Here is a 17,897-nt window from a genome sequence, read left to right as displayed (position 1 = left end):
GTTTGAAGTTAAAGGGGAAAAAAATATTGAGTTGATTAATGCGTGAAAAGTAAGAAAATTTTCACTGGGGAAAACTTCTTAAGTTTAATGCCAGATTTTCTATAATGCAAAAAACACTGCTTGATCTATAGTTTCGAGTCATGATACTCCACTTTCACCAAGCTACATTCAAAGCAAAACCAAAGGAAAAAGTTCTTTTATGCTACTATTGCAATTCTTATAGCAGTCCCAGTCACTTCACTTACCATCAGCGGAGGCGGTTGCAATACGCTGGCCAGCATAATCAAAGCAGACATCCAATATTTCATCACTGTGACCTGTTAAAGTTGCTATATGCATCCCAGTCATAGCATTCCACAGCTGCATAGATAAAGAAGGGTAATTTTTTTGTTTATTTTGACTAATTTACTTGATAGATATCTAGTTGATCCATAAAGCAACATGTATAGGCCCTTTCTGATGTCTGACTGAAGGTATTAACATGAAACCTGGATATAAATCAATAGTCACTGTTTAGTCAGTTCAATGAAGTCCTACATATTTGTTATTTCAGCAATTGATTAAACAAGCCTTAAAATATATATATCATTATTTAACTGTACTTCACTGAAATGAATAAACCTATAGGTTTTACAATTAGTTGTAAATTCTTTAACGAATTACATGTACTAGGTTAAAATAATGCTCCTCCATTTACAAAAGATGTATTTTCATATATCAAGTAGCTGTATTCAGTACATACTCAACGTTCTTACCATGCATGTTTTGTCCATTGATCCAGTGACAATAAGAGAACAGTCCCAGTTGAACTGTGCACTGCTAATCTCTCCTCGGTGACCTATTAAAGTATGTAACATCCTACAAAAAAGAGAATTTACAGTTTTAGTGTGTGTTTTGATGTACGCATATAAATTATAAGTAAGTTTATAAAATGGTATAGTTAAGGTGTCAAGTCTTCACTATTTTATCCATTAAAGCAATTAAATGGAGTGGTACGGCTCATTTAGGATTCTATTACTACATCAGTTCCATTTTTTATCGTTGATACAAAGAGGCAGTAAGGAATAAAATGGAAAAGTCCTCCCTTCTCTTTCAAAAATATTTCAGTGAATGTATTTCCAGTGAAATGTGATGACTTTCTAGTGCCAGAGACAGATTTCTTGTATTCGTCTATATACAAAGCACATAGAGCAAGTATTTCCACGTTACTCTCCCATTATTCTACTTCACCGAACTGTGAACAGTACATCTTTAAAACTCCATATAAACTAAACCTCTTATAAAATCCACTGAAGATCAAATGGAACTTAATCAGGTACTTAATGTTAGCATGTTCCCAAGTAACAGGCAAATGACGGCCAAACCGAAATATGATTTCTAATCCTCATTAATCCTAAACTTCTTGCTGCACAAAGGCTGACAATATTAGTTCCATTAAATTCTTCAGCTTCAGCTGAATAGAGGGGGTACAATTAACCATTATTGCTTCCTATGAATTAATGGCCTATAAAGCAATGAACCCTAAGAAAGATTAATTTATATACATATCAAAGGATTAGTAAATTGCATTATTATCACAATGCTAATATCACTGTATCATTAATAGAAAACTGCTTTAACTGATGGATAAACTAATGACTAGAAAAACAACTAAATGAGTTTAAGTAACTGAAATGGTTTTATTCATTGCATAAGATACATAAGGGTAGCTAAATTAATATATGTGCTAAATGAACAGCAAAGCAAATCTCCTGAAGAATTGAATTTTCTATTTGTTTATGATAACAAAAACTTGATTATACTCATGTCATTTTATAGAATTACTCCTTTTACTTTCTAACAATGTGAGGCCTGCACTGTTGTAATTGTGTAGACCTTTTTACAGTAAAAACAGAAATCAACAAGCAGAAAACAACAGTGGAAAACTTCTTAATTTTGTGAACATGTTATTTGGCCATGAAGACTGCTGTTATGTAATACCTAATACCCAAAATACCTAATAATGAAAAAAGTTTTAATGTAAAATTTAAAAGCATAAATTTCCAAATTTTGAAAAGGCAGTCCAGGCTTCAAGCTTCAACGTAAATGTCCGATCAATAAGCAGAATAAATAGCAACATGTGGAACATCTCACAGAAACCACAATCTATCAGATACACAATTAGAAAGAACCCAGAAAACAGGCTTGTGAAATGCCATAAAAATTTTCCATTTAAATTATCTTAGAAAAAAAAAATTTAAAAAATCATCTTCAGTCATGATAATACTTCTTTAGCCTTCAGTTTCCAGTGAAATTTAATATATGGATGCTCTAATATTTGCACCATAATTGCAAATAAGAAGAAACCGTCTCTCCCTCAGCATCCTGGTGTCCAGCACTCCTGACTTCAGGTACGGGCTGTACTGTATCTGCCATTGAGAAATCATTGGTGAAATACAGACCTGTGTTACAAAAGCATGTGTCCCTTTTTTTGTTTGTTTGTTTGTTTTAAATTTTAACATTTTATGAAGAAAATCTTGAACCTTCTTGAGATTTCTTGTCCCTACATCAACTTCCCTCAGGACAGTTCTGGATACCTACCCAGAATAAAACCGAGGAACACAGGCACTAATCAGAGGCAGCCAGCAAAATTAAAAGAAACTTCAGGTTCAAACTCAAATTTGGAAAGCAGTGTTTCTCATGTACTTCATATGGTGAAAGACGGGCACACACAACCGCACCTACAAGATTTTTGCAAATCTACCTGAACCTGTGTACAGAAGAGTATGATTTGCTCACAGTCTTTCTGACTGCAACTTTTCATTATTACTAAATGTACACATGCCCAACTGCCATCTAAAAGGCTGAATGTTGGCCCTGGCACAATTATATTGCCCACTAGCTAATTACCAGCGCTGCCAGTGTTTAAACGAGAATTTTCTCCTTCATATTCCACTTCCTGGTATTGACCCTGATGTGAAGTCCACATTCATTTCTTAGAAAAGAAGAATGCAACATGAAAATCCCAAGACAGTGACCTCACTGCAGGCTCAGACAAGAAACTGGAAGAAGAAGCTGTTTTCAAAAAAAAAAAATATTTGCAAGAACCCCAGCCTGAATGAAGTTGAATCCAAAGGTCGATTTGCTAAATGAGTGCCTCCTAAGTATTTATATGCCAAACATTAAACTGCTGGTGTTGAATAAGCTCAAAGCTTACAGGATCAAGCCTTAAATGATGTACTATGCGTACATTAATTTTTAAATCCTGTGATTACTCTCATTTTGAAGGTATACACATTGTTTATTACCCCAAGACATCAGTATACACACACTTTCTTTTTATGCATAAATTTCAGAGATATTGCCCTTGCTCTCACAAAAAGAAAAAAGACATGACCTCTGAAAACATAATAGAATCGTTATCTTCATAAATTACTTTGTCAGTAATCAGGGCAATCATTTTATTATTCTACTGATACCAAGTTTCCAGTTGAAAAAACAAGTGGATTTGTCAGGATAAGACAACAAGTTCATATCTAGCTACTACGTTATTTTTTCTTGGCATCATAATCAAGACATTTTTGTCTCTGCAGTCAGAGGGGCCAAATTTTCTCCTCTTTATAAACTTATACTGACATAAAGGACTGTGAGAAGGAAAACAGACCCTCTATGGTTTATAAAGGCAATGTGACCAGACTAATTTTCTGTAACATAACATACACTTTCTTTCTACTTAAACAGTCTATTCCATCTAGAAATTCTAGACACCTTCCAAACCATGAGTTTCCATGCTGATAAACATTTTCCTGTTTGGAGAATTCATCGGCAACAAAGGATCTGTCCATTCCGTCTGTCTCCTCAATGCTAATAAGATGGAAATTTAGAATAAAAAACATATACAAAAGCATTTCGTGAGCAGCATTCCTTTTCAGAAGAACAAAGGGAACAGGAGTAACAGATGATAAGATGAAGGAACGCATACTCTAAACGAAGCAAAAATACAAGGTCTGTAATCTGTAGCTCAACAGTGTCTCTTTCATTTGTCATTAAAACATGCAATGTAAAATGATATTTGTTAGTACTTTAGTACCTGCCAGTGCCAACGTCCCACACTGCTACTGTATGGTCAAAGGAGCCAGTGATAATCCTATCTCCAGTGGTGTTGAAAGACAACGCAATAATTTCTGCTGAGTGCCCCTGAGAGAAGTTTAAAAAAAGGAGTATGAGAAAGCAAATTATGACTTTTCCATTAATGTAGTTCAATACGAAGCTTTTTTTCGGCAGCGTAATCCTTCTATAACCCTTCAATGTGTTATTTACTCTCTTGTCCGGTATATCACAAGTTTGACAGAAAGATCTACTGGACTGTGGAATAGTCAATATCCCAACAACGGCAAAAAATCAGGCACATCACTTAAGCGGTGAGCAATTATCCAGTGATGTCATCAGTGCATATTTTTCATATTTGATTTAAACAGAATCACATTTGTTCACCAATACATACTGAAATCAGATGATTCATTTACAGTACACTACAGTACAGCTTATCGGTGGTGTTGGTGGAGAGGCTTGGAAAAATGAATGTGAGCATACTTATAAGCTAGAGGTTCACACATTCCACTGCTTTTTGCTCTGCTCGGGGCTCTGAGGAAGAGAAAGTCAAGGAGGAGGAAATGCCTTCCCCACTCTATAGGCCACATACACCACAGGAAGCTTATGCACTACCTGTTATTTAGAATTTATGTGAGAGAAATGCATTGAAACAGCACAGGCCAAGCTGAACCTGTGGAATGCCAGCAAGGCACGGAGAGCAAAGAGACATCACAATGTAGAGGTAATTGGACGGCTTTCCTCTGCTGATGTTTACAGGAAGATCCATACAGATGTAATGGCTGACATTAATGTTCTCAGAGTTACTTTACGTTAATGCAGAGGAGGCCACGATTTACAGTGTAGCGATACGTTTTAATGAGCAATGGAAGGCATTCTGATCTATGGCAGTAATGTCACTGAAAGGAGAAAATCTGCCTTTTGATAAATAGGACTTCCTATAAAACACCATAGCTTTATCATTGCCTTCAAGTTTTCTTAATCTGTTTTGTAACTGCAGTCACTGTGGGACCCACCCGGTAACAGAAACTGCAAGTTTTGAAACTGTTCTAATGATTATACTGTTATTTATCTCCGTTAGAAAACTAAGAAAGCAAGGAACACCTTTAAAAACATAAGGAAGGCAAACATACACTTAAAGTGACTATTTCTTCTCCTTTCTCTATATCCCATAATTTGGCGGTGGTATCCATGCTTCCAGTTGCCACCAACGTGCTCTGAAGGTTAAATGATAAACATACCTGTAGCAAGAAATGTTGGATGAAAAAAGTGGGAAAGGAGAGTATTTATATATATTTTCTCAAAAACAATGGGTCAGGATTAATATTTTTAAACAAGACAAGAGTCTGAGTTAATATTTTATGGCACACAGAAAAATTGCAGAGTTCTTCCAACAGTTCACTGGAAGAGCAACAAATCCTTATCACATAGCTCTGGATGACTACTCGAATCAAATGGACTAATTGGCCGCTTTGCAATGGCAATGCATTAAAAAGACTTACTGGCAGATTTCCTGTATTGTTTTCTGAGCCTGGATTAAAATTCACTATTTAGGTGCTTCATTTGGTGTCACAGGGTGAAACTATTTAGTTCACAAAGTTTTAATCAAAATCAAGACTGAAGCAGTTTGTTAATTTATTAACAGCACAGAGAACTATATATTCAGCGTCAGTATCTGTCATACAATAGATAAACTTATGCAATCTTAATAAACAGCTACAAATTCCTAAACCTCCACCTATAATTCCAAGGTGTTTTAATCACGCACACACTTTCACACTCTTGCATGCACACTCATGCCCTCTCACAAGATGAGTGGGTTACAAGTGCACCCCCTTTCCTAGGAGTATGTGTTCCTCTACTTGCCCACACCTCCCCTAGGAGACATGAGCGCTCTAGCTTTAGTTGAACCCATGCCACTTCCTACAATCTGCGGATCCACACACCAGAGAGAAGGCTTCCAAATTCACACGTGCTCATCTTACGAGGTGGGGACAAGGGGGCCTTTTCCTTGAACCCCGTACTGACAATCCACTAGCGGGATGCAGACTCCTCATGGTGTCTCCAAGAGGAAGGCTATGCTCTCCGGTCTAGGCAGAGATCGTGATGCCTAGGGTGACTTCTGGAAGCACCAGAGCAGGTTTTGATAACCGCTGCTTCCAGATTAACGTCTCCCCCACCCTGTTATAAATTGTCTTGATTCTTTTATACTTCTTTTCGGGCTTTTCTACTTCTTTATTTCAAAATTCTCTTTGAGATTCTCCAGTTACTGTTCAATCCGACTGGCAGTACTCCCTAACGCTCTCATTTGGTAGGCTTCCTCTTTAACTTGATCAGTTTGGGGCAAAGACCCTCCAGACAGTTTTGTGTACCCACAAACACACCCTGTACACTCACACTCTTATCTTAACAGGTGTCATTATCTAGGCCATTTGCCAAGGGCATTCCCACAACATAATCTTTATTTATGAAAAAGCAAGAACAAAAGCTCAACAACTTCCTTAATTCATTTTTCACGTTAAAAAAATCATGTAGTCATCTTCCCATTCTCTGTAATTATTCAATAGGATTGTTCTGCTAATAAAGAATAGGAGGTACCATGTAAAAAGGAAAACAGTAGCTCATGTCACTGGTGCATTTTCACTATGTCCTTTTTTTCTTTTTTCCTTTTTTTTTTTTTAATACGGAATAACTATGGACATGCCCTTGCCAGCAATGTATCATATGCAATAATGGCCTTTCAGAAACGGGTCTCATTCAGAGAAACACATCATTTTCTGTTGGCTATTATCTTCTACTAATTACTTGCTAGCACAACTCATAACACTTTGGGTCTAATCTAATCCCTACAGAAGTCAGAAGAAATTGAGAGGCCTTTAAATATTTAGCTAACTGATTTGTGGAAGCAAAATCGCTGCAGCCTGTCTCAATAAGCAAACATGTTCTCCACGGTCAGGGAATAACTGTTTCAAAGTATCCAGAGAAATCAACCAGCATCCACTGAAACCTCACCTTCCACCAAGGTAAACCACCATTTTCTCACATTAGTTATAGGCCTCACAATCCACGAACTAAATTCCAATTGTTTCTGGAAACAGTTTCCAGAAATGCTTTATTGAATAATGATTGTATAACTATTTTTGTTAAAAAAAAATATATTCTGCATTGAAATTAAGAGTGTCAGTGGATTTGCCCTGATCTTTTAAATCAGAATACTGTGCATCAAGATATTTGCTATTGCTAATAGGGCTCCTAGTGCATCGGAAAGGAAACCAACCATTTTCAAGCTTAAACTGTTTTCGTTTCATATATCTTTGACATCTCAGCATCCCACGCATTCCCAGTTAACACACTTAAAATTTCAGAAATTCATTCTTCTATGGCTCCAATTGGTCCTGCACGTGAAGTACAGATCTCAGCGTGAAAGACAACAATACAAGCAACAATGTTCTTGTGTATTTAGTGCTGCAAATATGAGAGGCAATGCAAGATATCTAGGAAAAAATGGGATCTATAAATAAGTCAAGGAATAAATATGTGCAATAAATTGAAAATTCTGATTGTTGTGGTATTTTTCAAAAATGTTTTAACATTTAGCAAAAAAGGGAAATTGGAACAAACTAAAAATATCTTTTCAAACTGCATACAGTGTTTTATTCTATTTCTTAAGAACTGTCAGACTATCTTTTCTTGCAGTGCAGAAATGCTCACAATGTCTGAATGTGTGAATAGATGCAGCAGAATAGCTGCGCCTTCCAATGTCAGCTCACAGGGACTTGGAACCCACAGCCATCAACGATGGTGTGTGGAAGCATAAAGGAACAAGAAACGTCCATCAGTACTCACTATTTCTGCGCTATGTCCTCTGAAAGTATGATAACATTTTCCTGTTTCCGTACTCCACAGTTTGCAGGTTTTATCAAAAGATCCAGTGGCAATCTTGTCACTAAATGGAAAAAATCCTGTCATTTTTATTTAGAAAAAAACTTCTGACTTCAAAGACAGTAGAACTCACAGAAACAATACCCAGTTGTCGAAGCTTGCATGCATTTTGGTGCATTCTGCTGCATTCTGCTGCACTACAACATCCTGGAGCAGGTTCACAAACAGAATTTACGTTACGGGCAAAAATTAGCAGACATAATTAGTTTCTAAAACAGCCACTGTGCCTGTCTATTAGCACAGAAGTGTTCATAACTGATGACTAACCTATTAGGTTAAGGATAAGGTTAGGTTAATTAAGGATAAGATTATCTGCTGTACTTCCAGATGTATTTAAAAGTTATGTCATTTCAGCAGATAGCATCTGTTTGTTTATCAACAGTTATAAACTCTTTTTATAAGTAGTTTACTGATATTTCAGAGGTCAAACACCACTCCCACTGAAGTCAGTGGAAGCGTTGTGACCAACTGCAACAAGACTGAACTGAAGTGAGGTGCCCAGAAAACGTAGCAAGGGACACTGTATTGAAACCTAAAGATTAGCAGAAAAAAAAAAAAAGTTCTTTTTTTACTGAACTTTTAAATTAAAAGTAGCTTAAGGTTCTCATCAGATTTTCGCTTGCTGTATGTTGCTTTTCACTTTTATGTTACAGTCTAGTTATTGATCTTTGCATAGATTTTTGTCATACATTAGTTTCTTCAAAGTATATAAAAGTTTCATTAATTGCTTTTTTTAAAGTAAAGAATAATATCAGAATATAAGACATTGATATAGTGGGTTCTAGGCTGGATAAAGTCTTCTCATTTAGAAGGAAATGATGATGCTCCAAACAGCATAAGAACAAGTCTTTAGCATTGATTTCCTGATGTTAACTGTGTATTGCTTAACTGATAAATAGGACACCTGACAGTGAAAGAAGTAATGTGATTCAATATAAAAATAGGAATTAATTTCTCTTATTTTGGAGAAAGGCAAAATGGTTTACTTACACACGACAGCTTCCTCAGGAAGCAAATGACAATGAAACTTCAGTAGCTAACATGTAATTCCCTTTGCCTAACAGGTGCAATTCTAACCTAGGGCAAACAGCGCGGAAAACAAAACATACACGGATTCATATTTGACATTCATACAGCGGCACCCTGTGGATTTTATAAAAATTACTCAACAGCTCTGACACTTCTAAATCATGTCCTAAATAATGATGAATGTGTAATACCAAACGGAGAAATCCACTTTTGTTATGACAATGTTCTTTCTCCTTAACTGAAGCAACACAAGCTGTCGTAGGTACTTATCTCACATCATATACAATTACCTGGAGGCAGTAAGGAATGATTAACATTCAGAACACAATCTGATCATAGAGATATTATTGAAATAAATCTGTGTCTCAATATATTAAACTGACTCATATATGTATTTTTCAAGACACTGAATACCTAATGGCATTTATACTTCAAATTTCTAAATCACATTTTAAAAAATTATAGCAGAAAACATACTTGAATGTATCTCTTATACAAATATTATACACTGTCATCCCATGGTGATTAGCTATAGTTGAACTTTACAAATTCAGAATTTGAACTCTTTCAATTTGAGATAGTCTATGTTAAAATTTAAGTAACACTTCTGTATTTGCAAAATAACGTGATAAGCAATTATGATGTCTCTCAGAGAAAATATATTTACCCATAGGGATTATTGAAAGCTATTGCATAGACAACATTTCCATGTCCCTCCAGCGTACGTAGCTCTTCTCCTGATGCAGTATCCCATACTTTGCAGGTTCTGTCATAGCTTCCAGTGATAAAGCTAAAGCAAAGAGAAATTAATTTCTGAATACGGTAAATATCTTACTGGTCCTCGTGCATAGTCAAAGGAGTTATTTCCACAGATATAGTTAGCACTGTCTCAGACCCTAAATCTCTTCTTTCTTTCAAAAATATAGATTAATGACTATAGAGGTTCCTTTTTTTTTTTAATATTACTCATTAAAAAAACCTTGTTTCTAATCTTTAATGTATTTCAACTGAAAAGCAAGCTGCTGCTTTCAAGACATGAAGGAAAAAATGATTAGGCATATGCCCACAGTGAAATCAATTAACATGAAATTCCACTACAGTGACAGTCCCAAATGAATTTATGTCAAAGACTCATTTAGCTTTTAGTAATATTCACTTTATTGCCATAAAGGTGCTTCTTTCTGAAATATGGTAATTGTCAACAAACTATCACCTTGGAAGCAAAAAATTACATAAATTGAATCTCACCCGCTACTTCTTTGCATCTCCCATCGGTTCTCCCAGAGAGGCCTGAAATCTAATCCCCAATCAAGCTTGAAGCTGGTTATAAGCAGCACAGCTGAATTCTTTTTGCAGCAAGATAAGAGCACTGAAATTCCCTCAGAATTTCATTTACAAATACAAGACTTCAATTAGTGATTATGTATTTTGCCTTTGAAACCAACTTACCGGGAACCAGATTTGTTAAATGCTACATTAGTCAGTGGCAATATATGTGCTCTAAGTACCTGAAATAGAAGCGGGGGAGGGAGAAGAAAACAACATTTGATGCAATTAAAAAAAAAAAAATTGCTCAAAATATTCGATAGGTTAATATTTTCTCCTTCTCCTGTCAGATTAGCAGTTACAGCTGTATACATTAATCCCTAACTAAAAAAAATCCCCCATGTCTCAGCAGGTTATCACTGCAGATATTACATAGTATTGATTTCAAATTTATATTTTACTTGAATGGACTGTCTTTTCCCCCATATTTGCTTTTTCTCCACCTTCTTTGAGACCAGCAAAGTAACCCTAGACCAGAGCTGAAAGTGCAAAAACAGATGAGTGAGGAGACCACGCCTGGTGAGATTGCTGATGAAAGAAATCCCAACTAATATTAAGCCTTATATAGTGAATCAAGATATCCAGCTGAATTGAGTATTTTGAGTCTTTTAGGTTATGGGATGCTTTCAGCTAGTACATGATTTTGTTTTAAAAACCAGGAAGAACAGAAATAAGCTACATCTACGTCCTATGAGGTCATGACAAAAAAAGGCATGCAGAACCATAACAAAGACACTTATCGAGACAAAATTCAAAGAGGGAATTTCAAATTTGATGTCTGCCTGTATTGTCTAGGTTATGGAGGTCACTGTTTTTCTAACATTGCTTCTAAGGCCCTTCAGTCAGACAGTATATATGTTTCATGTAAATTATCTCATACCCATAATAATACATATTAAGGTTTGTCAAACATAGGTGAAATTGGTTTCAGATACTGCCAATGAAAGTCAGCATGCTATGATACTTTGAAAACGACCAAAAAATATATCATCTGGTTTGTGTTTGAATAAGGTGGCTACTGTATAACAGAGTTTGCATTCGAACAACTTTCATCTATTACAAGCTGGCTTCTGCTTGAGTCTAAAGCATAATAAAACCGTAACCTGGGAAATCACACCAATTGCTGACAGTGAAGTAAAGGGATGTTAAAAACACAGCAGTGGTCCACTAGGTCTTCTCTTTAGTGTAAGAATGAAGAAAAAATTATTTATGAACAATGCCATTTAATCACTGACATATTACCAGAGCTTCCACTTTTTGTTATTATCTCTAGCTTTCTCAGCTGCCTCTCTCCAAAAGGAAAATGAAAGGAGCTAAGGGATCTTCTACTCAGAAGAATAGGGACTGATCAAAATGGAAGAGAAATAACAATGGTCTCGTGAAGGACTGAGAGAGACAGAGAGAGAGAGAGAGAAAAGGTATTTTATGTTAGAGAAACAGCAATTTCTGTTCTCTAGAGAAAGTAAGACAAGTACTTCCAGCTACAGCAGTGGGAATGGGCAATCGAGATGTGGAAATGATAAAAATATTTTGCTTGTTTTAAAATGGCCACAGTATACAAATATCTGCATATAATAATGGTAATTATGGAAATTTATGGAAATTTGATCCGTGACATTTTTAGGGCTCCATGCAGGCAGCTCTGTACAACAAACATATGTAACGATTATAAAATAAAAGGAGGAAAACGAGATGGGTTTATGTTCAATTTCAGATCTGAAATGGACTAATTCTGTTCTTCCAATGCCCAGTGCTGCAGTTGCTTTATCCACAGAACTCTAAGCCAGCAAGAATCGCTTGTGCAAATGATACAATAATCAAACCCTAAGGCAATATTAAAAAAATGTACCTCAGTTCTGCAAAATCTGCTACAGCAGTCCCTATGATAAAAACCTGCAAATCACTACAGCATACCATTGCTATGTAATAGTTTAAAACCTGAGAAATTGTTACAAAAACTTGTTTCTCTGCAGGGTGCCTAACACAACACCAGCACCACAATTACTGGAAATAACAAAAAGATGAGTTTATACACTCATTTAAGATTATGCTCCAGTGCAACCAGAAAAAAAGATCATTTCCAAACAATGCAAACACATGGAACATTGTTTGGAAGAAAAAATTCTCACTCCCACCCACCTCCTTTATTTTGTCAGTACCTCAGAAGCACCTGGTACTCATGTTTCATTTACAAGCATTAAATGGAACTGAAATGTTATAAAACGAGTTCTTTTCACACACTTCTAACTACTCTTGAGTGAAGGAAATAAGCCGGCACTGATTGGATTTGCCTGCTTCTAGTGTTCCCAAACACAGAAGCTCAAACGTGGCACTATACCCAACAAAGAACAAATACGTTATTTATACTGAAATTTGGACAAGCATTTGATGATTTGTCAGTCTCTGTGATGAACAAACCATTTTAAAAGCTTGTGAAAAGCAAGGCGTTATCTCAGTTGAGAGCATACCTTAAAACAGAACAGAAACTTTTTAAATTTAAGATGCCTTATTACATAGCTCTGTTTTCAAGGTTAAATACACAGATCTTTGCAGAATTCACCCAGTTGTATACTGTTGGTTGAAAGAACCCAAGTTATACCTAGGAACACATAAGGGTTTTTTTTAACCAAACAAACCACCACAAAACGTTTCCCTTTTCTCCCTAAATTTAAGGCAACAATCAATAACATAGCACTGACCAGCAATTTTTAACAGCTACACATTGCCATCTGCTGACACAATAAAGATACATCACTTAATTATTTCAGATTGCAACATGCAATTTCTGGGAGCGATTTTATTTTTATTTCCACAATTAAATACAATTAAATCTATTCTATTCTGATAGACTGAATCCTGGATTTGTAGTCCTGAAAGGTCTCTCGAATAATTGTTCTTAAAAATCTTACTCATTTAAAATAAATTTAGAAGGTGCTGTCTGTAAGCTGAAGATCAAACTATCAATTTTCAAACATAATAATGGTGGAAAGTAATGACAACCAATATCACTGTGTGTAGCAGAATACCTAAAATAAACACAATTTTCACAAAATGAAGAACAAGTAGACAAGGGTATGAAAACATTTTGGGCCTTTCCCAGCAGCTAATTTACTTGGGGTCTATTTACAGGTTTTGTTTAAACAAAACTATGGGTGTTGCTGTTCCACAGAGTCTTATCTGACAAATAAGAGAATTATTTCTCTCCATCCAAAACACACCCTTGTATATAAGCCTGTGTAAACAGTGTCTAGGGACGGTTATACCTCCCAGCCATTTGGGGGAATTCCTGGCAGACATAACCAGGCCAGACTCAGTCGCTCTAAACAGTGCAGATGTGATTGAAGGGAGCCAAGAAATTGGTCATGAAGTCCAAATTTTTCTCTCAGGCACAATATGCAGCAGTAGAAACATACTCACAGCATCGCAACTGAAACCCCCCAAAATCCCCCAAATTATCTTAAAGATGCCTCTGACCTTAAAAAGATAGAACTTGTGATCCTCTTTTCCCCCTAGCTTCTCTTGCAATCTTCGTACTAAATGTATGACGTGTTCCTTGCACGAAGCTGTGATGAGAGGTTCTCCTTTTTGAATTTCTTCTACTAAGGCTACGGCATCTGTGCTAATTGTGAGAAAAAAAAAACAACAAAAAAACCCAAAAACCCAAACCCACCAGATTTCATCCTCTGGCAATAAGTATGATTACAAAAGCAAGAATGTTATTTGCTTGCAGAGAAACTGAAGTGAGCCATTCAACGATATGCACATATCTCATTCTGTAATGGCTTAAAGAAATATGGATAAATCTTTCTTGGTTTCTATACTTCCTTTCCTCTCTTACTAAAGTTGTTCAGTAAAATAGAACTTTTAAAAATTTTAGCTTAGCAAGAAATTTACCTTTTCAAAGAGTTTCCACAGTGGGTCAGACATGAGACGTGTATCCAAAACTGATAGGTTTGGAATAAATATCTAAATTAAAGTGGAATTTCATAAATTCCCAATGAATTGCCAATGAAGTAGCAACAAGACAAATTATATATGGAAAGTGTTAAAATTATCTCTGTCTGTGGCTTCACAAATCTACGCCTGTTCCTATAACTCTCAGTTATGATAATAACTTCCAAAACACGGTCCACAGTCTGATTACTGGCCACCCATGAGAAACTGAGGGTTGGCAATACCCGGTAGTCAAAGCACCAGCATACACTTAAAACCGGTTCTAGCAAGAAAACCTAGCATTTCTCTTAGTATGTAAATTATTGCAGTCTAAAGGGGATTTTCTATAACAGTCCTCTAAATGGGAGCCACTAACAACCCCATAAATTAGTATCCTCTCAGTGTTTATACGCCTGTTAAGTAATACCAGACAACATATTTCTTTCATAAAGTGACTCATTAGGTTTTATCCAGAGTACTGAGCTGGATGTTTCCATGTATACAAAAATAAATAATTTATACACTTGGATTTTTCATCTTGCATATGCAGCTTACATACTAACTTTGGCCCACATGCAAGAACTCTTCCATATCAATGCCGATATTAAGACAATCCTATCACTTCATGCCTTTCTGCCTAATAAACTCCATGGATTTTGGTAACTTTATTTAATGATGGCATTTTTTTCCTCTTTCTGTAGCTCTTCCTACCAGAGCTGGCTGAGTAGAGCATGTAGGCTGACTACTATAACCAAAACCATATTAAGGCTCTCAGCTTCCTTTTAATTTTTTCTTTTGTGTGTCTAAAAGAAGACATCAGCTGAAGGAAAGCCAAAGAAATAGTTTGAGAGCTCCATAAATCCTGATAATCTTTCCATGCTGTTTGATGCCAGCCAAAAAGTTCTGTGAAGAAATCCACTAGGTATGACATGCAAATTCGTGAAGTCTTCCATATTTTTTATGTGTACAAATAACTGATGAGAGGAAAAGAATTAAAGGGAGCCAGCCTTTTCTCAGTACTGCCCACTGAGAGGACAAGCATCAAGGAGTACAAATGAAAAAAAAAAAAGCAAAAAAAACCCCCAAATAAATTCAATCTGATCACAAAAATACACTTTTTTGCTCTGAGGGTGGTCAAACACCAAAATAGGTTTCACAGAGAGGTTGTGGAGTCTCCATCTGGGAGATATTCAGAACCCAACTACACATGGTCCTGGTCAACCTGCTCTAGCTGACCCTGCTTTAGATGGTCTCAAGATGTCCCTTCCAACCTAGATGATTCTCTGATTCTGTGACATACCATTATATTCTGTGACTGAATGCACAAAATAGCTAATCAAATAACCTGTCAAGCACTGGTGTATAAATTACATGTAGCAGTATTAAAGCTAATTCAGCATAGTAACTGGTCAAGTCAACATTCTCATTATAACAAATTCGTCCTATTCCTCACAAGGAAGACATAAGAGAGTTTCAGACTGGTGCCTTCCAACTGTCTGAAAACCAAAGCCAGATGTGATTGAGGATTGTCCTCCACATAGCAAGTCTCGCTTGCTTCCACATGAAGTGACCTCTGCTTTATCCTATCAAACATAAATCTAAACTAGAATTTGAAATACACTGTATTTTTTATTCTTCAGTTAGGCCAATCCCTGATTTTTAGATATATCAAGCTCCTGCAATTGCTTTCATCATCTGTAGGGGACTGGAAAATCAGATTGCGCACTCTCACTTGTTCTTTCAGAGGACCCAAGAGCAATTAGGTTTGCAACAGAAGAAACCGGAAAACTTCCATTACTTGCAACGGAAGCAGATACTTAGTTTCTCCACGCAAACATATGGGAGGGAATCACTTACTTGCCTATCTTACCCCACCTTATCTATGGTTGTTATGAGGATTAATTAATTAACAGGAGAGATCTGAACTGATGTCTAGTTGTTATTTTCAGTGATTTCAACAGAGGTCATTTAAACCAGTGTAACTGGGGGCTGACTGAGACCCACTTTTTGAAAACATTCTGAAGACCAGAAATACTATTACAGGACCTAAGAACTAGCTGTCATTCATTACAAGGTTAAGCGCTGTATATTTCTGCTGGCTTTGTACAGGCATCTTGATAATCATAACTCTAAAAGCAGAAAGAGGCTTCACCTCTGAACAGAAAAACATGACGGTAATAATCAGCTGGAATGCAAGATTCTCTGTTTAAAATAGTACGAGAATGATTTGACTGCGTCATTTTCTTTTCTGTGTGTGTTTTAGTGAACAAAGACATAGCTGACCTCAATTATGTTTAAAACAATCAAACAGAGTTGTATCTGACCATGCTATAAAACAGCAGAGAGTGCTGTTATCTGAAATAATATCATACTTACTCAGGTCTAAGATTAAGTAGATCTATAGATCTGGTCTTTGGCTCACCACCTTGTACATATTCCAGAATAATTCCTTTAAAAAAAAAAGTGATAAAAAGGTCTTAATTAGATGTCAGGGATTTTATAACACACACTGTAGACTGCAATGCTTCCACTTTTATTGCTCCACTGACTTCAGCAGACCTACTTCCAGTTCTTGAAACTAGAAGGAGGTTGGCTGTTCTTGCTGAGAGTTAATGGTGTGATGAACAACTCTGATGTGTTTATATGATAAAAGATATTAAACATTATTATTTATAAGCCATTTTCTATTCTGGAAATGAACAAGCTTTTTTTTCCCCCCAACAACTTTTTGCATGATTTCATCCGCTCTATTTTCAAAGAAGCTGTCCTGAAGATACTTGCTGTAGTTTGGTGTTCCAAGAAGCCTGGAAAACATGTTTTACACAACCTGTTATATTTATTTCGGTGTTCGCAAAGGCTGTGTGCAGTAACGTATAGCAAATCATAACACACTTTCCATTTCTAGGTATGCTCTGGCACCTCTGCGCCTTCTACCGAGCTGAAGTATTACAATGTTTAACCACATTGCTTCCTGTTTTGAAACAGTTGTTAAAGAGTTCTGCTGCTCCTTGGTTTTCTGTAGGAAAGGATAATTTAGATTAATTTTTATGTCATTTTGCATTTTACCAAGTCTGTAAGAAAAATATTTAATTTGAAAGAAAGATCTCACTTCCTGAGATCTGGCCATCCTGGCCATCTCCGTCCTGTTTCACGTGTCAAAATTCATTAAGTCCCCTGACTGAGTTCATAATAAACAATGAAGACCGCTTAGAAATAGCTTTTCAACACACGGTTCTGCTCAGAAAAGTCACAAAACAAAGGAAGGAAAAATAAGAAATCTGGCAACTTATTACTGAACAGTCCTTTTGATAACACGTATGTGTTTTTTGGTGCCAACTACTGCCACCTTTGACTTTTTAAACTCCTTACTGCGATGCAAATAAGACCGCCTTGATTTCGCAACGGTAAGTCATTAATTACAGCTCCGATCGGCGATGAGCTGCTTCCAGCTGGAAGTCTCTCAAGCAACCGCAGTGCCAAAATACCCGCACGTGAAGTCAATCCAGCTGCAGGTGCGCGATCCACCCCGCTTACTCCTGCCCGAGCCTACGGCAGAGGTGAGGGAGACCTCCATTACA

The 17,897-nt window shown here is 36.4% G+C and overlaps 1 protein-coding gene across 1 annotated transcript in view; it reads right to left on the bottom strand.

The window, feature by feature from the left end:
* The window catches only part of DAW1 (dynein assembly factor with WDR repeat domains 1), a 32,236-nt gene that overhangs the window by 3,831 nt on the left and 10,508 nt on the right, over positions 1-17,897 (bottom strand). Inside the window, exons 2-10 of the mRNA XM_009325118.1 lie at positions 16,696-16,768; positions 13,861-14,005; positions 10,510-10,568; positions 9,728-9,850; positions 7,936-8,035; positions 5,223-5,330; positions 4,070-4,176; positions 756-858; positions 246-360 (exon numbers count right to left, since the gene is read on the bottom strand). Coding sequence (XP_009323393.1) covers positions 246-360; positions 756-858; positions 4,070-4,176; positions 5,223-5,330; positions 7,936-8,035; positions 9,728-9,850; positions 10,510-10,568; positions 13,861-14,005; positions 16,696-16,768 — 933 coding nt within the window. The remainder of the gene's footprint in view (positions 1-245; positions 361-755; positions 859-4,069; positions 4,177-5,222; positions 5,331-7,935; positions 8,036-9,727; positions 9,851-10,509; positions 10,569-13,860; positions 14,006-16,695; positions 16,769-17,897) is intronic.

This window comes from Pygoscelis adeliae, unplaced genomic scaffold, assembly GCF_000699105.1.
Source record: "Pygoscelis adeliae isolate BGI_AS28 unplaced genomic scaffold, ASM69910v1 Scaffold155, whole genome shotgun sequence".
Classification (NCBI taxonomy): domain Eukaryota; kingdom Metazoa; phylum Chordata; class Aves; order Sphenisciformes; family Spheniscidae; genus Pygoscelis; species Pygoscelis adeliae.
This window is presented reverse-complemented; position numbering and strand designations above follow the sequence as displayed.